Here is a 22,995-nt window from a genome sequence, read left to right on the forward strand (position 1 = left end):
TCGCTCGCCAGGAATGTGGCTGCTTCTTGCGAAAATGCTCAGAGCAGGGGTCCTGCCGCGGCCCAAAAAGCTGAAAATGCACTGCTCGGACAGCTGCAGCGGACGCCGCAGCGCTGACTGATCTCAGAAGCGCACTCTCCTATCGGCTACTGTTCTCGCACTGCACGAGTCTGTGGCCGTGCGGCGTTGTGCGACCGACGCTGCCCATACTAGACCAAGTGCCAGTACTGCTTCCTACCTAGTGGCGGTTGAAAGATCTGCCACGCCAAATGAAGCAATGCCAAGTCGTCAAACCCGTACCTGCATTCAATCTTGCCACAAGCATCATATCACGGACTAATTCACCGATGGAATGAAAAAGTACTCAAATTACTTGCGGCCGGAGGCTGAATGCCGAGTCGCCAACGACCACCGAAGCCTTCGCCTGAACACGGCGGAGGCAGAGCTTGCTTAATGCTTGAAGCGATCAAGACGACTGACAAGCATCGCCCCCAGATTCCGCTTGTGCAACGGCGTGGATTATCAGGTCAGCAATCTCGGCGATCTTGGCAGGCTTGACGGCGCCAGGGTGCTACTGGGCATTGCTCACAGACTGCTAATCACAGGAGCAGAGGCAAAAGGTCGCGGACCAGATTAATCGACCCGAAAACTCTCCCAACCAGCCGTGTTGCCGAGCCTTTACCATATCTGGCAATTACTGCGACCAGAGTGTGAGGATGGCCTCTTGCCAACGCATCGGATTTGCTATGCTTCTCTACCCACAGCTAGGTATTCTGGGAGTTTAGACAACCCCAGCGCGGGGCGAAGTCGATGGCTCGACATTTGCGGCCTTCATTGAACGTCAGTGGAAGCTCTCAAGCGAGGCATCTGGTTCCACAACGAGCGCTCAAGTGCTGAGCAGTCCAGATGGTTGTGGGACCGTCCAGGAATATGCAAATTGTCAACATGTCTAAGCCTTGCGCGTTGTCCATGTGCCAGTGCTGTTCTTGGAAGGCAGTGAACTGGACCTTTGGTGGTGTGGTTGCTGAACCTGATCATAGAAGCTAACGATCTCAGGAGCTCGACAAGTATATAGACCTCCCAACCTGTCCCTCGACATCAGAGTCTTGCTCCCCATAAAACAATAACAAACAACAAAACAACTCTTTTCCTTGAGTCAGCTTTCCTGTATTCACTCTCTCAACTTTCATTTCAGCAAAAGTACCCAACCCAACCAACAACTTAATAACCTACCAGCCAGTTCTCAACCAGAGGCCCCCACCAGAATGCAGTACACCACCATCGCAACCACCCTCCTTGCCCTGACCAGCAGCACCCTCGCCCTCCCAGCTCCCCAGATCGCCGCCGACTCCGTCTGCAACTGCCCCAGCACCGGTACCACCCCATCCGCACCCGCCACCTCCTCCGCCGCACCCGACAAATCCACCGTCTTCGTCGACCCCGGCCGCGTGGGCGTCGGCCTCTCCAAGCTCGACAACTCCGAGGGCATCACCTTCCTCTTCGACCAGGACACCCTGGCCGCTGGCATGCAAGACACTCGCGATGTCGTTCAGACCACTCTCTACGAAAAGGTTGAGATCGCTTTGGGCGATGGGTTTCCTAACAAGGATTTGAGGTGTCAATTGATTGACCTCAACGGCAACACGGTGTTTGCGACTCGCGGCGCGAATCTTGATGATACGTTCAGTGATGCGGATAAGGGGTTCTGGACATTGGTAACGCCGACGCAGATTGATACGATTGTGTGCGATCCGGGGTTCAAGGCTAACAACCGCAACCCTCCTGCATAAACGATCTGAACCAATATCGAAGTCGTCGTTGCACGGCCGTTGAGGACTGGAGTGGAAATGGTCCAGAGCTTGGGTTGTTGGTCTCCTTTGCAAGCGGTCTTGGGTTGCTTTTGATATTTTTGGAAGAAAGCTCGGGGAATCGTCCGGGGCCTCTGTTGGCCCGGTCTAGGTTCCTATCACGGTCGCTACCTATAATGATATATTTGTGCCTTCAAATAAAACCCCTTTCTTGTACATTTCAGCTGATCGGCATTCCTTGGTGTATGAGTGAGCAACCTTGCCTCCTGGACTGATAGCTCATTCTCGGACAAGCAGGCTCTCGTTGCTTTGTACTCATGGCAGAGGGAGACGTATTGGTGAGGCATTGGTCATGCAACTGCAGAACTAGCCACGGCTGCCTGCCTCGTGCTCACCTTCCTCGCCCTCGCCCTCGCCAGCCTGATCCAGCCGCTTAGCCCCGAATATTTGCCCTAAACCGCGTATCACAAATAATCTGACTAAACCTACTCGGCCGCTCCAACATCCACCTCCCATTATTCCCATCCACGAACGAACGTCGTATCAAAGTTCGCAGCTCTCCGCCCAAGCACCTCCCTCCCATAGTGGTCAAAGACGGCGCAGCGAATGGTGGCTGGGTCGAAGTTGTTGCCGACGACAACTCGAGAGTGTGTAGGTGACGCCGGTGTGGACATTGGCCATGTCGCGGTCGCCGCGAGAGGTTGAGGGGGCGTTCATGATGCTGATGGGGTGGGACGTTATTGGTGGAATGGCACAACAAGAAGGCAGTGACGAGCGAGGAGGCTTCAATATTCACTCCCACGAGGCAAGGCAAGATCGTAGCACAGCTAGAATGCCATCGTTCGTATTATCTTCTACTCAAAAAGAATGCCGAAGCCTCGCAAGTTGCCATGATCTTGCGAAGTACAGTGCTTCCTGGCTTGCTGCTGTTGTCGCTCATGCCGCTTGACGACATCTTGTCGTCTCAATGATCGCTATATCATGATCATACAGGTGCCATTCAATGGTCCAAGTCATTCCGCCAGCCATGTGGCGGCTCTTCCGATTCCTTCTAATCCCATGCCACGGCAATGTACGGGGGTAGGTAGTCGAAGATGGAGGGGATGTGTCCTTTGCTTAGTTGTCAGGGATGCCATCAGTTGACTGTCATTGTCTCCAGCACCTGCAGCAATGGCGTGGTTTGAAAATCTGTGTGCTCGGCTTCACTTTCCTATGGTTGGCCGGCGGTAGAGTGGTTGGGATCACTCTCGAAGTGAGTCTTGACAGCACCATTGGTAGGAGCTGGACTTGATTGGCCTTCAATTGGCATCGACTTAGTGCGGTCTTCGGTATTGCCGTAGATAGTAGGTGGATCGACCGGATCAGAAGCTGAGGACGCATCTGGTCCCATCGAGGCACCACAGCCAACGCCTTCAATCATAGTCGACTCTTTGGGCAGCGAAGAATTCTCCTTCCGCGATGGTGGTGCACCTGCAGTAACGCCGGCTTCGAAAGCAGCCAACTGCGTACCATGCATGATGTCATCGTGGTCAGAGTCGGACTCGTGGACAGACCTGAAATCTTCCACACTAGACAAACTGGGTGTTTCGCTAGTCACTGAAGGACTCTTTGGCCTATGCTTGATAACCTCGCTGTGAAGCGCATTCAGCTCAGCAACAGTGAGGAACTTGTTGATGCGAGGCTCGGCCGCCTCCAGATGGTCGTTCTGGTCGTGCTCGTTCAGATGAACGGTCAGGCCGTTCGCGCTTAGGCTGTTAGGTAATCGGGAAAGCAGTCCGCCGGGTTGCCCATGAGATGATAGAGGATCTGTCTCCTGGACTCCAGTGTAGTAGAGCATAAAAACATGGCGACCCCATGAGCAAACTTCTTCTTCGCTAATTGGTGTTACGTTTTCGTCGTCAAAGTTGTACCAATCTTTCCCCTCCTTTCGCATAGCAATATAATGACCATTCTCGTGGCGTCCATGATGCCTCGTGACAGACCTGAGCTCATAGGTACGTGGCGAAGCTTTCTGGACGGATCCATCTGCCGGGAAATCGGTGCACCATTCGGGCATGATGCTGAGACGGGTGCTAAACCGGATATTGGCTCGATTCACGCTGCTGCCACCGTAGTCATCCCACTGGCTACGATTTATGTGGAGAACCAAAGCTTCAGGCAAGCGAAGTAGTGTCGTCTGTTTCCTCTTGGTGCGACGTACAGGCTTTGGGCTTGTCTTCAATTTCTTTGGTGGCGACGAGCCGTCCTCCGAGCCTTGATGCAGCAAGTTGGTCCGGCTTTCTTTCTCTGTGCAGCTATCACATTCGACACCAGGGATATCTTCAGCCGTCGTCAAATCGTAGAGTAATTCCTCGACGTCATAAGAATGCTGTTGGCCCGGGTTGAGCGTCAGCAAGGTAAATGGATTACCTTGGCCCTCGGAGAACCCACAAGTCATGCACTTCATTTCATCAAACTGTAACCCACTCATCGCTATCTGTGGTAGTGCCTCAAATGCCCTCGTGTATGCCGCGGATACGGTGGCCTCATTGGATGTCGCGCACGGCATCGGTTTAGGCGAGGATGACAGTCGTTGGAACACAGCAGCAGGATCTGGAGTGGGATCCTTCTGTAGAGACTCGAGCCCTGACTTCGAGAAGCGTTTGCAAAGCGCCTGGAAACATGAGAGCCTTTCCTTTTCCAATGCGTCCATGACTTCCGAGACATACTCTTGAGCGTCGTGTTGCTGCAAATTCTTCATAAAATCTAACGCGGATGGTGCAGAGTAGCAAGAACTTCCGTCCGTGATCTGAGATAACCGCTGAAACAACCACCAGAGTGCGTCATGGGTAGGAGTCTTCGTTTCGAATTCTGTCCGCGCGAAGAAGTCATCGATGTACTTTCGGAAGCACGGAAGCGATGCACATCCTTGCAGAGAAGCGTTTTGATAGCAGTCGTTGGCTGGATTGAGCAGACCAGGCGGAGTCCACACAGCCTGTGGAAGATGCGCTATCATTTTGTCTGGTGACTTGATCGTACTGCGTCTGGGGTGCGGCATCAGAAGGTGCTTCAAAGCGACGGCTTTGGCGCTTTGGTCGCCGAAGTCCGATCGCTTGAATTGGAATGCGTCGTCGGAGCCCACACCAACTGCTCTCAGCATGGCTTGTAGTACGAATATCGCTCGGGAAGGTATGAGATATACGGCTACTTCATACAATTGTCTGACGTTGGTCGGTCGTCGCAGTGGGACATGGTTGAGGACGTAGTATCCAAGGAGCAAAAGAACGCAGGTACCAAAGGCTCGAGGCAAGAACGAGTCTGGAGTCTCCTCCCGTGCGGCAGGAGCCTGCCAGCTGAAATCTGGGTTCATCGTGGAAGAAAGGGAAATCGTGTTGGAAGGAGCGCATACGATTGATGCGCGACTGCCAGGTCCCTCCAGTTGCGGCTGAGGCGTTGAACATTGTTCACAGTATGCCCGCTTGTACGCGAGCACGACTGCCTACCGGTGGCCAAAGAGTACCGCGTTGCTTGCCTGCGAAGTGAGGTAGGGTACTCATCAAATCACAAGAAAGATACATTTGATGTTGTGAAGTTTACGTCTTCTCCAAATCTTGAGTGTTTAATCCGCCAGTGTTCGGGGGCACTATGAAGACCGGATGACGAGCCTATCCTCTATCTGGAGGGATCATCCTGGGTTCCTTGGCATCACTGCCCGCTCAATACCTGCTTGAGCCTAATATCATCCCACTGCCGTCGAGTCTCATGCATATCGCCCACAGACTGCTCCTTCATGCCATCTAGTACAGCCGAATAAGCCTTCCAAGCCTCGAACGACTTCCTCCTCCCTTCTTCCGCCATCATCCGCTCCTCTTCTTCGTTCTCTCGAGCCTGTGCCGGATCACCTTGTGCATTCTTTTGCCACCACTTAACCCAAAGCCATGCAAGCGCCCTCTTGTTGTAGGTTTGTAGAGTCGGAAGTGATGGGATGTCACCGTGCACGATCGTGTGCCGCAGATCCACGAAGTCTTCAGGCATATCGATCTTCGCGGCAAAGGCATACATCGAGCTCTCGCCCCCGCCCTTGACTCGAGCCTTGATTGTTGCAGACGCCGTTTCGTCGCTATCTGACGCCTCGACGGCTGGAGTGTCTGGCACACCCACGTCTTCGTGCTGAAGCATGCTGGAAGCGTTGCTTGTAGCAATGTCGCGATCAACGAAGCCATTCACAAATTTGACGAACGCCATTGCGTAGATACTCCTGATGGCAGTGTTCGAAATCGAATCCTTGCATGATTCGTGTTGCAATACCGCTTCCGTAAGGTTTGCTGTAGCCACCACAGCGTGTGGTGTGAATGGGTTTCGGAAGGTATAAATACTGACTGTGTCTACCGCATTTTGCCGTCTATCGGTGCCGGGTATCGAGAATGGATCTGCTGTTGCCTTGTCTGGATAGAAGTCGTCGCGAAGCAGGGCAAGCTCAGATTGATTCTGCCAGGGGTCTTTTCGAGCGTTGCGAGACATCTCAAGGCCTTGTTGGAGCCATCGACACCTTAGACCTACCTGAACGGACAGCTTCTGCAGCAGATGCCTGCTGTCGAAATATCGTATGGAAGATCGAAGAAAGTTAGGGTAGCTGCAGTCTGCGTTTGTGGAGGTCCTGTGTGAGCAGACACTGTGTGTAAGGACCAAGCAGTTATATTCGGGGACTAAGACTCGCTGCTTTGCATCGCTCTCCGTTTGTTTCTTTTCAGAGCATCATACACTCCATAGAGCGGAGCTACGCTTCTAATGACGGACAGCAATCTTGAGGCAATAACGGTGGAGGGTATCACTAATGTGGCCAGCTCGACAAGAGCTCATCACGAAGTTCGCACGATTTGCTGAGGGCGCTTGGCAAGCCGGATGACCATAGGAATAGTTGCAAGTTCAACCTCAACCTCACCTCAGTCCTCATCACTTGACAGGCAACAAAACCAGCGCACAACATACCATCTAATTCGACGACACCCAAAAAGCAAAAAGATCAAGCTATTGCCGATGCGCAGGTTGATCTTCAGGGGCTACCCAAACCGCTGACCTGGACTGGTGCTACTCGGTGTAGAACATCATTTTGAACCTCTTCCCGCGTACTAGGGCAATGCGAGGGCGCCTAGTTTCAACACTTATTGAGCCAGGCGCTTGTCATTGACAAGCTGCGAAATGAGGACCTTTGACTCGGTTGTCAGGGCAAATTTTGACCGCTCGAAAATACATCCTTTCCAGACGAAGCAAACAGCCTTGTCTACCCAGGTATGCTCCCCTCGTCGGTTTTGCGGCAGCCTCGTGCGTTTCTCACGTACACAGGTACGACCCAATTGAGTGGCACATTTGGACTTCTCACACTCCAGTTTGGGACATCATACAAGCCCAAAAACCCTGAGCAGAGGTATCGATATCGCCACAACCACAGCAGGAACAGCAAGACCCACCAATACCCTCCTCTTCAACTGCGGGAGCAGCCAATTCAGCCTCATCGTCGTCCGCTTCCTATGCTCGACCTTGTCATTGACCCTCGGAAATGGCACACCTTGCGGCACCTCAACACCCAAGAACTCCGCCAGCGGCTCCCATCCATCACCCATCCGATACTCCAACAGTCTCTCCTTCGGCACATTCTCCCTAATCCACGCATAATGCTCTTCATACCTCGCCCTCGCATTCCTCTTGATCCCCTCCAAATCATCCGCCCTAAACCACCCAGCAAGCGCCCTCCTCATCGCGTACCCAGCACTAGCACCCACAACCCAACCAAAGATCACCTTAATAGCCCACACCTTCCACACACTATCCGGGAAATTCCCCTCAACAATCTCACTCAGCATCGATGGCCACCACTTCTCAAAGTCCCTTTGCACAACCACCACCTTCGCGTCCGGATACGCCGCCACCAGCTGCGGCACGAACATCCCCGCCAGATCCGTCGTCGCATCATACCCCGCAAGCATCTTATCCCAATCCTTCCTCGTGAACGGCTTCGGCTTCTCTCCCGGTTTCGGAAACGTCGCTTCCGCAGCCCTTAACACATCATCCCAGACCTCCCACCCATCCTCAAGCAGATGGTGCGTTCGAAACCCCAGCCTCGCCAACGCGTGCGCAAAGCTCAGACTGCCCATGCGCATCAAGCCGCCGTAGATGATCTTGAGCGGATAGTGGTCGGGTCCAGGTGGAGGGTTCGGTATCGTTACGACCTCGACTTCGTCGAACGACGCAGCTGGCTTGCCGCCATCGGCGCGGTTGTTCTTCATGTACTGCTCTTTGTCGGGGACTTTGTCGTAGTCTGGTGGCATGGCGAAGAGCATGACCCTTTTCAGCAGCCGATAGACGAAGGACATCGTGTTCGTGTCGCTGTCTGCTAGCGACCGATACGGACAGTAGTAACGTGATCGATGAAGGTCAACGCGTCAGCAGTAATGAGCAGAAGCAGTAATCCTTCGCATAAATCTCCTCAAAGCACTCGCGTATCAAACACAGAGCACGGTCAGTCGCACCTACCGCATCCACCGAGATAGCAGGCAGATCCGCATCTTATACGCTCCCCAAGTATTGAGACACAGCCCGACATCGCCGCGAATGTATGCCTACCTACCCTAGCTACAGCCCTATTTCGTAAGTACGTCGTACCGCCCAGCGTTCGGGCCACCCGTGAGCGCATCGCTAGATCCGCGACTGTGCGAGCCTTACATCTGGAAGACACCAGATAAGTATGATCGGATCGTCAATTTCTGGAGAAATCCGACATCGTTATTACAGAAAAAGTGCAGGGTGCGACACATCGAAAGCACGTTCAAGCACTTGAAATTCAGGCACGCAACGATGCCCGACCAATCACATGCGTTGGAAGTCCGATGCACATACGAAGTCCGGCGCCGCGGACCGAGCATTTTTGGTGTGCTGGATGGGTGGTAGCCTTAAACTGAAGATCGTGCAATATATGTTGGTCGGTGCTACTGGTAGGCTTTCAACGAGTTCATCTAATGACAGCACCCTTGGGTGAGATCGTGGGCATCAGTAAGATGAAAGCATTGTGGCGGCAGGAGAATAGATTGGTATTCTTCTCTGACGACGACTCTTGGTTTCTTCACGAGCGTCTCAAGAGCAGTTGAGATGCCAGATCTCGCCCATGCGCTCACGCTCTGGTGCTAAGCAACTCCCTCGAAGCCGATGCGAGCTGCTAGCCCTCTCAACCGGCCTGCCCAACTCTTGCTCAGAACCGCCGTTTGCGATTGCTTCCTCTCAAAAGTAGCCATACCCTCCACCACTCATTGGCAAGCCCTGCTGCGCCATGACATAGTTCGGGTAGAACATTCCACTGTCCTGTTCCCGCTGCTCCAGCACAGTCGTTGTGACCGACTCTTTCTCGTCTGAAGGGAAGAGGAAGCTGTGGCCAACCAAACTGTTCTGCTGATACATCGGATAGGTCTCTTCGCCGGAAATACTGACGGCCGCGAAATCGTCCGGCTCCGAAATTGAATCTTCGACCTCTTCCTCCTCTGCACCTGATTCCAGCTCGTCTCCCTGACTGCTCTGATCCTGCTCCTTCGATTCAGCTGGTGGCTCAAACGCTTCCTCCAATTTCAAGCTTCGCCTCCTTTCCAGCAGCCCACCTCTGAGGCCGAGTCCTCCGCCTGATCCGAAAAGTAGCGATGACGATTGAACGTCGGCAGGCGAATCGTAGAGACCCATGGCGACCAGCTCTTCGCCTCCATCCGCGTCGGATTTCGAAAGTATGGGCTGTTCGGAAGCTTTGTTGTTCAGGTCCAATGGTGAGGCTTCGATGTCGATGTCGCCGCCTTGGATGGGGAGAAAGTCTGGAGATGACGGTGCGGTGGGCAGATCTTGGCTGAAGAACGTTGCTTGTTGTGGGTGATAGGGCTGCGGATGGTACGTGGGGATGTTGTTGAAGCTGGTGTTGAGGTTTGGTGGGAACATGGCGTCCATGGTGGCGTGATTCTGCTGAGGTAGCCAGTATTGTTGGTCAATGTACGCTGGCATGTCAAAGGCATGGTTGTTGAATTCCTGGGCGGAGAGGCTCTCGAGGGGAGTGATGAGCTCGTGGATCTGAGGTTCGTCTATGACTGGCTGGGTGAGTGGGGTGTATTGACCGTACGCTGAGGTCGTGGTGGCGTCGTAGAAGGTGGAAGGCTGGTAGACGCTACTGTTGTCGAGGTAGAAGGAGGTGTCGTGCATCGAAGGGCTGATGTTCGTGGCATAGGTGTTAGGATGCCAGCTCATGGGCCGCGACCGTGATTGTTGATTGATGTGGTGATCTTGTTGTTGCGGTGCATTTGCTCGCTGCTTGTCCAAGACAGAGCGTGTTCTGCCCATGACAACATTGCTACCAGACCCCGTCGTTGTTGTCCTCCGTCGTGCCAGATGCCTGGGACTGGTATTTCGACTACTTGGCTTCACGATCTTGGCGGGTCTCCGGAAGTAATTCGATACATTCGAAGCGAATGGTGACTGTGATTGTGTGAGGTTGTACATTGTTTCTGGCATGGGCTGTACCCATCCAGACTGATAATGCATGGCGAAGTTGTCCTTGTGTGTAGTACATCGAACATTAGACGAAGGCGTGGGAGATGCGAGGTTTTGTTCAAGATGCTAGCACGGACCTAGAAGGGGCAGCAGGAAACCGATGAGATTAGCTTTCAAAACAAGCAGGCAGGCATGATGTGTGGGAACCTCATCAAGGGAACGAGCGTCAAGAGGTGGAGAAGCATCGGCTGTGGATGTTTTAGTGGAAGGTACAAAAAAGCAAAACGGTGGCCGACGTTGGCGGTGAGCAAGCACAAACAGACGAATCGGAAGCACTCGATCGAGAACAAGAGACCGGCAAGATGCGTCAGAATAGACGATTGCCCATATTTGGTACGGGTTGACGCTCTGACATGGTGGCAAGGAACAGGAATGCAGTCTGGGATGAGATAGGCAAGGGCGTCCAAATTGGATCGTTAGCAGGCCATCCATGATCTGGAGCTATTGCCCCAGGAGTATACTTTGGCTGTTATGCACGGCGCCACGGTGGTGGTTGGATGACACGCGGTCGGACGCAGGACGGAGAGGGCCTTGTCTGGGATAAGATTGTATGAAATGCTGCGTGAGACTGACTGGGGCGAGACCAGGGGAACTTTGTATGGAAGAACGATGATGGCGTTGTTCGAACGAAGGTTTTAGCACACGCCAACAACGACCAGGGCAACAAGTAGTGGCTAGGCATGGGTGTTGGAGCCACAGTATGCAGCAGATCGCGCAGGACTTGACTTCTGACGGCGGCTGAGCCAGTGATGCACCATTTGACACGAGACGCGAGTCGAAAAGGCAAAGAGACGAGGCCCGGGTATTGAGCTCATACGAAAACAAGATCAATAGCATCAGGAATTCAGAGACGACCAGTAGGAGATAAGCATTCCTCGCACCAATGCAGGATTGATGCTGATTGAGTGACCGTCCGGCCGGGAGGATGCGGCAAAGCTCTGACCAAGAAGAAAAGTCTTCGGTCGTATCGAATTGTTCTTTGATGGCTTTTGCCATGTGGAGTGGGGCACAGTACAAGACTTGTCAAAACGTGGAGTCCAAGAGCGAAGCCCACTGCGATCGAGATGAGCGTCTCTCACTAATCATGCTCTACATGGTCCGTATCAGGCAGGAAAAGGATGATCCATAGCTCCCTTGACCGTGTTCTTACAAGCGCATGAATGATCTACTATGGTTCCGCAGATACCTAGGGCGGGCGCTGTGACACCTAGCAGCTGTTGATCACTCCTGTCTGTTTTGTACGGACATTGGATGCGAGGAAACGCTGCCGCAGGTATCTCGCCTGAATCGAACCAGTGTGATAGACGCGGAACCGTAACAGATTCGGAGCCAGACCGACAAGGGGCGTGCGGGCGGTGATACAAGCATTATCATGTAGTTGTGGCTGCACACCGTGCAAATCTGAAGGAAGGGACGAGTCTGGCGCTTCTCGTTGTACAGACTCGCATGCAAGACTACCTTGCAAGTGCGCATTCCATCAGTTGACGTGCCACACATCAAACCCTTGCAAGCACAATCAAGTATCAGCCTGCATGCACCTAACATACCGCAATTGATGGTCGTCTGATCGTGAGGCACGAAGCTTCGCAGTCAGTGCCAGCCATACGACCCAGTCTAAGCGGCTTACACACGGCTATGAGCCTCGATATGGACTTGACCGATACGAATGTATAGGCTCATCATCACAGCGAACCCGATAGTGACGACCCATTCTTGCCGTGCCACAGTTCGACAAGGCCTTAAAACTTCGCACAGACCTTTCAATCTGAGGCGCCATGGCCCCCTAAGTCGGCAGTCGGGGGCGTCGACTGAAATCATGCAACAGGCGCCAGCGTTTGACTATTTCCAGCACCTCGGGCAATAAATTATGGGTTACCCTGTCGTTAACTTGCTCCCTTGCACTAACGGTGTCGTATTGTGCCCACCCATTCCACATGGTCCGCAGGATGTCAACGTCTTACGGTGACACCAGCCACGCCAGTCCACAGTACGCATTCGCTGGGTCACCAGGTGAACCGGCTGATGGCCTGAAACCCGAGAGACAATGATGTTGGTGACACGCATGCATATCAGCTATTTCGTCACCATGTCGAGATCATGAGACGCTCAGGGAAACCATCTCGAAGACTTTACGGCTCCGATGCAACCGAAACCAACCCTGGCTGAGATCGTTGCCCAGCCGTCCCGAATTGGGTTTGGATGATTGGAATTGGAAAGCACTTAACGATCACTTCGGATCATCCTTTCTCGTTGCAGCTTCCCGCCGTCTCGCTTCCCACAAATCCACCACTGCCACAGCCAAGACTAAATGTAAGCCAGAAGGTCATGGCGACCTTAGTTCATTACGCATCTGCCGTGCAGGCCACCGTGACTGTTGCAGACCGGCACGCCACGATGTTGCTTGTGGCGTGAGTAGTCACGGTCAATGCAGACTGCGTCAATGATGGCAACTCGTCACACAGCTTTCGTCATGGTACTAATGTCATCGCCACGAGACTTTTGGTCGAGCAGCCGAGCCAACGCCTTGATGAATGTTGAACTTGCAGGACAGGGATCCTCATCATCTGGAAAGTCAGGATCCACCTGTTCCACCAGATCCCTGCTCGGGTCCAGACTGGGTCTTCGATTGTACTCCACATAAATACTCATCCGCCTATGTGACTTGGGTTTTGGGGAGAGACAATAATCCCACCAGCAACGTGTTAACGTGTAGCTCCGTCACCTTCTGGCTGCACGCCAGCTGTGCACGTACGTACTCGTCTTGAAGCAGCTGCGTTCCCATAACGACTGCTGTACTGCGCCTTGTCACCTCACGCGCGTCAGATTTTGGTTTGCAGGGAGGGAAAATTCAACACGGGATCACCGCAATCGAAATCGATGTCTCGTTTTCGCATGCACGCGGGGGTTGACTGATATCGTACTCGCCTGATGCACTAGGTCATGCTAGCAACCGAGTGAATTTTCAATCTCGCCCAATCACCCCCTGATGGCTTGACGGCTTCAAGTCACGACCACTACGGAGAATAATCTTTGATGGTGGCCGCGCCTCATCGTAGCGACACACCCGGCAAAGGAGCGATTCGATTTTCGATACTTGACCTACGACACTGGTGGACACAGTCCGTCTCAGGCCCCGTGCTTTGTGGTTGTTGGACCAGTCGGCAATTGCTGTATCAAACAATTCATAACTTGATGGCAAGCTTCGCAGCATCTGCAGCACGATCGGAAATGCAATCATGCAAGGTCGCCTGGGGAAGCATTCATGATCATCACACCTTGCCTTGATGTATCTGGGACTGCCACAACTGCCCAGTAGGAACCAACTTTACCGTAACCTCTCGGCTACGCAATGCAAGGTTAATAACCAAGAAAAACTTTCCCCATCAGCCAGCCGGTCGGAGCCCACCTGACACCAAAACTCTGTCGGAAGACACCTTTGCACGAATCAAAAGCTTCACGTTCTCGACAAGATCGAACAGTAGCTGGAACACCTCGACGAATCAAGTGCTTCGACGCCAGAGCGCAACACCTCCCCCTCACCAGCATCATCAGGAACCAGTCTGCGCGATGTTGGATTGGCTTTCTTCGGAGGCTCACACTTTTGACCGCCAAAACAACATCATGCCCCCATGCTCTATGATCTCTCTTCCTCGCCTCAGGGCCAGCTCACCAGCACGCCCTGGAGCTTGCCGCGTAGCAAGAAAAATTACCTAACAGACTTGTGCCACACAACCGACGACGTTGGCTGGCTTCCACATCACATCGTGGCTCAGCAGCACGAGGAGGATGCGACATGATGCATGCCCGGCTTCTCACGGGATTCCTGGTGGAAGGTAAGGCAGAGAAAGAACAACCTTTTCGTTGTGCGCAAACTCAATTACCACGACCTGCAGCAGTCGAGCCACCTTGGCTGCAGCGTGCAGCATTTCTTCGTGCACGAGGTGTGTGGCTTGCTTCGACTGCGTGCATTGGATTCTTGGCCATTGGTTGATTGTTGCTCTGTTGTCCCTTGCGTCCTTTCCTTTTTCATGCCCATGCACTGACGCCTCTTAGACGGCTGAGCCACTGACATGCGTGCCACAATATGTCAAGAAGGTACTCATGCATGAGTGCGACTACGCGCGGAACGAAAGCGAGGTCTTGGCCCTGAACTTCAGGATTGTTCTCCAGGATCGATTCATGATTTTTTAATTTGCTGCCTGAGGAGAGCTTTGTTAGCGCACCTGAACATCAACAACACGGGCCGTCGCTACAGCTGTTGCATTCTTGGCCTCCCTTTCATGCACTCAGCCAGTGGACACGCCGCCGGATCTGCTCATGCATATCGTCATTGTTGTTGCGTTGCTGGCAAGAACAACAATTTAGGGTCGACTGCCTCATTTGGAGCTGCCAGGACGGGGATCCCGTCTCCCGGCAGGTAAGGACACTGTCGTTCGACGAGGCAGACACCATCACAGGCAGTAATGATCGAGACGGCGTCATTGGTGCCACGTCCGCAGCGACTACGATATGTTGCCTCACGGGATAACGACTAAATACGATGGTGCGAAGACCAGGCTATTGCACGGCTTTGTGACACGCAGCAAATCGACATATAGCTACCTCGTGGACTTTAGTCGTGCCATCGGACTGGGCAGAGTGGCAACTGGTAGGTCTTCCCAACGAGCGTGGCTTCTGCCAGCTATGCAGTTCACTTGACAACGACGCCGCCGATGGTCTTGGCGACGACGCAGTCTCGCACGGTCTGTAGCCGAGTCAACAACCACAAATAGTCTTGGGTCTGAATCACGCCGTCAACACAAACACATAGCCATCATTGATCAGGCTTCACCTCCCACGAACACCTCGACTTCATTGTTAGCAACTTCCAAAAAAGCAATAAGGCAAGGCCCACGATCTGTGATCACAGATCGTGGTGCCTCCGAGTACTCGTGGGCCCCCGAGTTGTTCTCGACGTTTTTTGGATTGATTTTTAGGCAGAGCTACCCTTCTTTTCGAGGTAGTTGCAAGGTAACACTATCTGGATATTGTCAGGTCCACGATCTGGATCACAGTCGTGGGACCTCCGAGTTATTCTCGACATTTTTGGATTGAATTTTGGTCAGAGCTACCCTTCTTTTCGAGGTAGTTGTGAGCGAAATTCTGAAGGTTTTGATATATTAAGGGTGGTTGCTGGGGTGAAACCGATAGGGAAGCAAGCAAGTGAGGAGTCAAGGCCGGGTCAGATAGTAGTGAAGTCGTGTTGAAGTTGAGAAGGGCTTGGCGACGATGGACAGCGGAAATCGCGTCGCAGTCGCGGCAGAGACTCAGGCGCTGAGGTGTTCTGCCTCATTCGGACTGCCTTTTGCAGGCGAGGCGCGCTCTTTCATAGACGCAGATCGTCCCCTTCCCCTCTGAGCGGACGACATGGCAATACTTACGTATTCCAGCCATATACCTCGCCAAGGGTATACATCTACTTCAAATTCACGAATATATGCGTAGTCCCATGTGGGAGTGTTGCCGCGTGGGACTCAGCTGGACTTCGACAACCCTTTCTAGCACTCTCATCGCCACGTGGAATTCAGGTAGGCTCCAGCATACATATCCATTCCCTTCTTATTTGATCTCAGGCCGACGTGCCACCTCTCCAGATACTCCAGTAATCGCCATGAACAAGTCGCTACGATCGGCCTCACCTCATGAAATTTTGGGTGTTGACAGACATGCAACCACGGAGCAGGTCAAGAATGCATACAAGAAGCTCTCCCTGCAACTCCACCCAGACAAGAATCCGCAGAATCGTGAATGGGCGACCGCCAAGTTCAAGGAGCTCAACGCGGCCTACGAGATCATGGTACGTATGTCTTGCCTCATGGCCAGACGTCCCTAACCACCCCAGGGTCAAAGAGTCAGTTAATTTGACCGCCCCCAGAGTAATCCCTCCGAAGCCGGCCTCGCCATCGACAAGCAGCTTGAGCAGCTCTTCAATCAATTCTCACAGAATTTCAAGCAAAGCCTCGCAGATTTTGAGTACGACATCACGCAAAAACTCGAGAGCACCACGAAAGAAATCGCGGAGCAGCTGGACACTGTGAGGGAGCAGTTGGCCGCCAACACCGAGACGATGCGAGACATAACTGAGCAGCTGGCCGCCAACACGGAGACGATGCGAGACATAACTGAGCAGCTAGCCGCCAACACCAAGATGATGCGAGACATAAATGAAAAGCTGAAGCTTCCAGAGGACGAAGAATCCAAGAGCGAAGGAGTGGGTATCTAAATATCTGTTACTCGCCAAAATGAAACACAATAGGAACCCTGACTCCAATCAGCAGGATTTGGGGCTCAGGTACACAAGCTGACAACACTTCTGCCGCTGCAAAGTGGAACCAAGGTCAATGTCAAGGCGCTCGAAGGAATACTTCCAGACCGACCTCACCTCTTCCGCTTGGCCCCCTATACTCAAACTTCAATCCTCTGCTCATTCTGCCGCATCCGACTTCATCAGAACAGGCTCCACCCCTTTCCCCTCCCTCCGCTCTTCGTAGCATCGACTCCTACGCCATGCTCCTTCCTAACCCTCCCTTCCATCTCCCTCAACCCCTCGATCTTCCGCAACACCATCTCCAACCCCTCCTTCCGCCTCACCACCTCCAAATGCCGCCTCACCTTCCCATCCTCCCCCGCAAACCTCTCCACTTCATCCACACTCAACCCCTTCCCCAGCCTCAAATCCAGCTCTCTCGGGAAATTGTAGTAAAATTCGCTCAGTAACTCGACGTTGAGGAAGAGGACAGCGGTAGAGGTGAGTTTGTCTGCGACGACATCGAGGAAGATTTCGGGACAGGCGTATTTGTTCGATTTGGTGGCGCAGGTTTTGGATTTGATGGCGAGGAGGCGGAGTTGGAGGAGGGAGGCGCGTTGGGAGAGGAACGTTGCTTGGCGGCCTGGAGAAGAGGGGATGGATATTAGCATGTTGTTTGAAGGACACGGGCCCTTGAGATAGAGCCAAGAAAGGAAAAGGGATATGGGGGACAGGATGGGGTTGTGCAACTCACCACGCTCCAACAACTCAACCGAAAACCCACCCGCACCAGCACTAGTATCACCGCCGAGCACAACCTCGCCTTTGCGCACTCGCTCTATGAAGGCGGTGACGTCCTTGAGCTTTCGTTTTCCAACAGCGTCCTCTAATTGTTTCCGCGCAGCCTCACAAGCCTTGAGCTCTTCTCGCAGCACAGCATGGATATTCTGCCGGCCCTTAGCCCACTCATGATCATCGACCTCGATCTCGAATTTATACGGCTTGATGCAATTCTCCACCTGGTCGGAGGTCGAGTAGAACCTATCATTCAGGATCGTGCCACTCGCGTCGCGAATCGCTTTCTGCGCAAACGGATGGGAGGCGAAGGTGGACGCGTCGATCAGCTGGTTTACCTGGTCTTGTAGTTGGGTTGCTACCGCCATGGTCGCGAGACGTCCGATGCCAAGCTTGGTGAGTTCGGAGGTGCTGGCATCGAGCTTGCGCGTCCAGTATATGTTACCCTCGGTGGCTTTGGAGAGCTGTTCGAGGGATTCGGGCTCGATTTGGGGCGGTGCGAGGTCTTCGATGGGCTTGTTCCAGTAGCGTTTCGCCAGGAGGTCGAGGACTTTCTGGTCGAGGACTTGTTTCAGCATTTGGCGGACCTCGGGCCGGCCGAAGCCTTCCTGGAAGGCTTTGAAGTTGTGTTTGAAGGCGTCGAGGGATTCGGCGAGGTAGGATTCGGGGGACAAGGCACGCTCGTTGTATTGGACTTTGAACTCGTAGCTGGCTTCTTCGAGCTCTTGGACGATGGCGTCGCGCGTACCGGCTAGGCTCGCGGCCATGACTTGCTCAAGGGTCGTCATGAGCTTTTTGCGGAGTTTGGGTGTGCCGACTTGCAGGTCTGATTCTGAGCCGAATTGGATCGGGTGGGACGTGAAGTAGGCGTTCTCGTTCTTGACAATGGCGGTGGTGACGTTTGTGCCGCGGTTGAAGAGTGTTTGTTGTGGTATTTTGCACACTACGCCGACGTAGCCGAGTCGCAAGGGGTATTTGCGATCTGTGAGGATGTCGACTCCGCGCTCGGGGTCGACGAGGTCCATTTTGGTGATGACACCGATTGTTCGCTCGCCTCTCGGGTCGACTCGTCTGCTTGCTCTGAGAGCTGTTGAATTAGCCAGATCAACATCAGCTGCTGAAATGGCGAGGATGACATTCGGTGGTTGGATGTATTTGTCGCATAGGTCCGAGATTTTCTGCTTCAGTTCCAGGGGCTGGTCTTTCCCAACGACCTGAATGTAGCCCGGCAGGTCGATCAAAGACAGGTCCGGCACATTGGGACTGTAGATAGAGAGTTGTATAGGATCATCCGTAACGCACTGCTCAGCAGGGACAGCAAGGTTGAGATCTGTCAACGTCCGCTGAATCTGGCTGAAGTCGGTGATCTTGCCCAATTTCAAGGCTGGAAACTCGCCATATTCTGCCTTCGCATCTGGAGTATTGACCAGCGTCAATTCTATTGGCCGCCGAGTGACCATGTTAGAGCCCTTTGGCAGGAATTCGTGGCCGACAATGGCTTCCAACACCGAGCTCTTTCCACTGGACTGTGAGCCGATGACCACAATCGATGGCAGAGTCAAAGCGTCAGATTGACCAATAGTGTTGAGCAGTGTCCGGATCTCGATCATCTTCTTGGTGAGCAGCATCATCTGGTCGTCTCTTACAATCTCTGATCGGCTCCGCTCGTCGTCTGTTGTTTCCACGCCAAACGCTGCTCCAGTCGCCGCTGCAGCGGCAGCCGCTTCCTTCTTGCCACCGCCTCCGCCCTCGCCGCCAGGTCCGCCATCGTCTGAGGCTGTCTTGGTCTCAAGCATCTCCCGCATCCATTCCGGTATCTCGACCTGCTCTTTCGTCCGCCTCCAGCCAGTGCCAATTTGCTCCAGCACATCCTTCCCACCCGAGAACAACGAGCCGCCAGCGGTGGTCGCACTGTCCCATCCCCGCTTCGCTGCATCCATCGCCGCATTGCCAGCCTGCGTCGCCTGATATTGAACATAAGCAACGCCGCCTATTATACTCGTAGCGAAAAGCGCAGGCAGCCGCGCCATCTTCATCGCCAGCCGTGGCAGGATGCGCACGAACGATATTGACCGCACCGCTGGCACATTGTGAATAGCGTTGGCACCGGAGGGCCATCTTCGACGGACTCGTAGTGTCTGTGAGGGGCGAAGTATGCCGCCGGAGCGGGTGGTTGTTATCGGCGATACATGGGTGGTGGTGTGAAGTTGTCGCGTTGCCTGACGCAGCGACGGCGCAAGGCGGGCGGATAGGAGGCGCCCATTCATTGATCTATTGCAGTCGTCACGTCATGAGAGTTGTATGAAGAGTGCGCTGCAACAGATGTCTGTAGCCGACCGAATGAGTCAATGGTGGCACGGATGTTGATTGATGGGCCATTCGAATGCCAGAGAGATGCCGTCATTTGCCAAGCCTAGCACGAGCGCTGCCTCACCTCCCCTTCAACGACATGCCTGGCCCTTTATGACCAGGCGGTGTGTTCTGATTATTATTACTATATTCCGCGAACCTATATCTGTTCTCTTTCTTCTTTCTGGACATCGTTTGGCGTTTTCAGGCGTTTGACGACAACAAGTTGGATCTCAACGCCGTTCCGCGCAGACGCTTGAGTACCTTGCCCGGCCAAGTCTGACTCAACACTTGCCAAAAGCTCCGAACACAGCGGAAACATACCAGAACTCTCCCGTCATTTCTGAAACAAAAGCAAGCGGCGGGCCGCTCAGTCTGATCTACAACTGGCTTACATAGATCAGAAGCTAGCTTCTCTACCTAGATTGCTCAACAAACCTGAATCCACCATCCTAAGGGGACCAAAATGTGCCGGTTCCTGGTATACTGCGGCTCCTCACCCATCATCCTCTCCAAGTTGGTCATCGAGCCCTCACACTCCATCCTAACACAATCCTACGACTCCAGACTACGACTCGACTCCCGCCGTCCAGTCAATGGAGATGGCTTCGGCATCGGCTGGTACACAGATCCATCACTTGGCCCCGACCCATGCATATTCACTTCAGCCATCCCCGCGTGGAACTGCACCAATCTAGAACGACTGGCTCCCAAAACATCCTCAAAGCTCTTCTTTGCCCACGTCCGAGCTACTACAGAAGGATCGTTAGCAGATGACAACTGTCACCCCTTCCAGCATGAGACTCTCATGTGGATGCACAACGGCAATATCGGCGCTTGGAAGGCCGTGAAGCGACCCCTAGCAACCTCGATCAGAAATCGATGGTTCCTCAGCGTAAAGGGCGGCACTGATTCAGAATGGGCATTCGCCTTATTTCTCGACACACTCGAATCACTAGGCGTCGACCCCTCCTCCCACCCAGAAGGCGGCTTTCCACCCCAACTCCTCCGCAAAGCCATGAAGGAGACCATCGCCAAGATCAACGCTTTTGTGAAGACCGCAACCGACGAGCTGGACCAGATCAAGCCCCCAAGTCAACGACCCACCTCCATCCAGACGGCCTCAAACCTCCCCCTGCGCCGTCCGACCTGGAGACCCGCTCCCTCCTAAACTTCGCCCTCACAGACGGCCACTCCGTCATCGTCACCCGCTACGTATCCTCCCCAACCGACGCCGCCGCCTCGCTCTACTACTCCTCCGGCACCGCGTGGGTCCAGGGCCCGCAACCAGGCCAGTTTCGCATGGAGCGACGCGATAAAGCCTCCGATGTTGTGCTCATTGCCTCCGAGCCACTGACTTTCGAGCGGCATAATTGGTTGAGTGTGCCCACCAACACGATTGTGACGGTGAGTAACCAGACGGTGGACGTAAGGCCTGTGCGAGATGAGAATTGGGTTGATGGCGTGGAGGGGGAGGGTGTGCGCACTGAAGCTTCGCCAAATCAAAGGGGCTTGTGAGCAAAGCGCCTGGCGGAGGGACGGAGACGCCCATGGTGGGGCCGGGCACACCCAAACCTTTGGTGGAGGAGAGCACGGGCCTGAGTGTGCGGACGAAGGGTGGCAGCGCTGCGGAGGCGGCCGAGGTCTCCGACGGCGATGACGACGATGACGACGGGCCCATGAATACGCACAAGCGTGGAACAAATGGAAGTCGCGGCGAAATGGACTTCTTCAACATGAGGGCCAGAGAAGTGTCCGATCACAACGGTGGTGGTGGCGGTAGAGAGAACATCTGGGCAACGTGAATACAGATGGGCATATTCTCGACATCGATCGATAGCAAATGCTGCCGAGTGGCTGTGGGTACAGAAGCCTCTTCAGGCCCACGCGATCTGGAAAGCAGGGCAGATGGAAACACAGCCAACAGGAGGCAGGATCAGGCAGAAACCGACAATAGAAAGCGTAGGGAAGTGCGACAATACGCAAGGCAGTCGGAGCCTGCGGCCAGGGAGAATGGAACATGCCCTAGTACGACGACGCAATGACCGAATATTGAGATACCCAAGATCTATGCAGGAACAAGAAGAGTCAGAAGTCGTTATGATCTTTCCTCTTTTGCGTGAATGTGACACTGACAGTACCTCTCAGCCAGTTCTCGTAGCGCCCGTCCGCTCTTGATACAGTATTTATACATTGTACGTGACTCAAGGCTCTCCCTCGTCTATCGGTTCTGGGTTGTATGCCCTTCTGAATCGTATGACCAGCAAGTCCGCGACGGCCGATTGCCTCGCTCTTGACGGCCTTGTTGCAGTGTCGCAGAATTTGGGTCGAGCACGGCGCTCCCTGGTGCGCTGGCCCATACAACCCTTCGTCAAGGCTCAAGCTCGAATCCCTGTCATACGCCGCCGGCCAACTTCCTTCCCGCTTCCTGGCCTCAATTGCTGCTCCGGCAAGGCTAGGATCAGAAAGGTAAGGCAGGAGGTGCGTGTGTGAGTCCGTCCGAGGGCAACTCGCCGCATCTCATCCAAACCCGTGGCCCGTGTACTGGGCGCCTGCTATTGTCTAGCAGGTTGGCCTTGACCACAGCATAGCTGCGTCGTACCTCCAGGTCTGGCGTGAAGCTTTGCTGATTTTTGCACTGCTCCGTACAACGCCTTTCATCACCTCCGCGCAGTAGCATACCGCCTCTTCTTGCCATTCTGCACCCAGACTCTCTTACAGCGCATCCTCCGCGCCCGCTCAATACCCATACCGCCCCAACATCCCCCCCATCCCACTCCGATCGCCACCCGCACCCCCATACCCACCACCCCCACCACTACTCATCCTCTCATAAACATCCCCCTCCTTCCACACCAAACTCCCCTCCTTCGCCTCCCCACTTGACACACCCCCACCACTCTCCACCCCTTTCACCCAAACACCCCCCTTCTTCTTCCTCCCCAAGTGATTATCGTTCATCTTCACAATGCTGAATCTCAACATCCGTGGATCCAGCCTCAAATTCCGCTTTATTTCGTGTGTGACAGACACCGAAGAGTCGAATTGCAGGATGAAGTAGTGGCCCTGAAAGTGCTGGGCCTGGTGGGCGGTGCGCGGGCGCGGGAGGTCGAAGACGCCCCAGTTCGTGAGGGTGCGGATTAGGCCGGGGGTCGTGGGGAGGGAGGTGTGAGAGGGAGGGATGGGGAGGGGAAGGGGGTGGTG

General features: G+C 54.0%; 9 protein-coding genes across 9 annotated transcripts; 3 read left to right on the forward strand and 6 right to left on the reverse strand.

The window, feature by feature from the left end:
• Positions 1 to 1,265: 1,265 nt before the first annotated feature.
• Positions 1,266 to 1,790, forward strand: AB675_1701 (uncharacterized protein; the record flags this gene model as incomplete). The annotated part of the gene is made up of 1 exon (XM_018141610.1): positions 1,266 to 1,790. One exon carries the CDS (start codon positions 1,266 to 1,268, stop codon positions 1,788 to 1,790), a length of 525 nt encoding a protein of 174 aa, XP_017996019.1.
• Positions 1,791 to 3,018: 1,228 nt separating this feature from the next.
• Positions 3,019 to 5,157, reverse strand: AB675_1702 (Ubiquitin carboxyl-terminal hydrolase 49; the record flags this gene model as incomplete). Its single annotated transcript, XM_018141611.1, has 1 exon — positions 3,019 to 5,157. One exon carries the CDS (start codon positions 5,155 to 5,157, stop codon positions 3,019 to 3,021), a length of 2,139 nt encoding a protein of 712 aa, XP_017996011.1.
• Positions 5,158 to 5,492: 335 nt separating this feature from the next.
• Positions 5,493 to 6,308, reverse strand: AB675_1703 (uncharacterized protein; the record flags this gene model as incomplete). The annotated part of the gene is made up of 1 exon (XM_018141612.1): positions 5,493 to 6,308. One exon carries the CDS (start codon positions 6,306 to 6,308, stop codon positions 5,493 to 5,495), a length of 816 nt encoding a protein of 271 aa, XP_017995958.1.
• Positions 6,309 to 7,183: 875 nt separating this feature from the next.
• Positions 7,184 to 8,158, reverse strand: AB675_1704 (uncharacterized protein; the record flags this gene model as incomplete). The annotated part of the gene is made up of 1 exon (XM_018141613.1): positions 7,184 to 8,158. One exon carries the CDS (start codon positions 8,156 to 8,158, stop codon positions 7,184 to 7,186), a length of 975 nt encoding a protein of 324 aa, XP_017995998.1.
• Positions 8,159 to 9,059: 901 nt separating this feature from the next.
• On the reverse strand, positions 9,060 to 10,352 carry AB675_1705 (uncharacterized protein; the record flags this gene model as incomplete). Its single annotated transcript, XM_018141614.1, has 1 exon — positions 9,060 to 10,352. The coding sequence occupies one exon, from the start codon at positions 10,350 to 10,352 to the stop codon at positions 9,060 to 9,062; it is 1,293 nt and encodes a 430-aa protein (XP_017996018.1).
• Positions 10,353 to 16,011: 5,659 nt separating this feature from the next.
• Positions 16,012 to 16,623, forward strand: AB675_1706 (uncharacterized protein; the record flags this gene model as incomplete). Its single annotated transcript, XM_018141615.1, has 2 exons — positions 16,012 to 16,197; positions 16,276 to 16,623. The coding sequence occupies 2 exons, from the start codon at positions 16,012 to 16,014 to the stop codon at positions 16,621 to 16,623; spliced, it is 534 nt and encodes a 177-aa protein (XP_017995987.1).
• Positions 16,624 to 16,847: 224 nt separating this feature from the next.
• On the reverse strand, positions 16,848 to 19,472 carry AB675_1707 (Protein msp1, mitochondrial; the record flags this gene model as incomplete). Its single annotated transcript, XM_018141616.1, has 3 exons — positions 16,848 to 17,290; positions 17,402 to 19,073; positions 19,266 to 19,472. 3 exons carry the CDS (start codon positions 19,470 to 19,472, stop codon positions 16,848 to 16,850), a joined length of 2,322 nt encoding a protein of 773 aa, XP_017995962.1.
• A 785-nt stretch (positions 19,473 to 20,257) lies between these two features.
• On the forward strand, positions 20,258 to 21,596 carry AB675_1708 (putative glutamine amidotransferase DUG3; the record flags this gene model as incomplete). The annotated part of the gene is made up of 3 exons (XM_018141617.1): positions 20,258 to 20,885; positions 20,909 to 21,268; positions 21,316 to 21,596. 3 exons carry the CDS (start codon positions 20,258 to 20,260, stop codon positions 21,594 to 21,596), a joined length of 1,269 nt encoding a protein of 422 aa, XP_017995989.1.
• A 934-nt stretch (positions 21,597 to 22,530) lies between these two features.
• On the reverse strand, positions 22,531 to 22,872 carry AB675_1709 (uncharacterized protein; the record flags this gene model as incomplete). Its single annotated transcript, XM_018141618.1, has 1 exon — positions 22,531 to 22,872. A coding segment is annotated over one exon (342 nt), but the record flags the coding sequence as incomplete, so codon positions are not given.
• Positions 22,873 to 22,995: the final 123 nt, after the last annotated feature.

The sequence above is a fragment of the Cyphellophora attinorum genome (genome assembly GCF_001299255.1).
Source record: "Cyphellophora attinorum strain CBS 131958 chromosome Unknown Contig34, whole genome shotgun sequence".
Lineage (NCBI taxonomy): Eukaryota > Fungi > Ascomycota > Eurotiomycetes > Chaetothyriales > Cyphellophoraceae > Cyphellophora > Cyphellophora attinorum.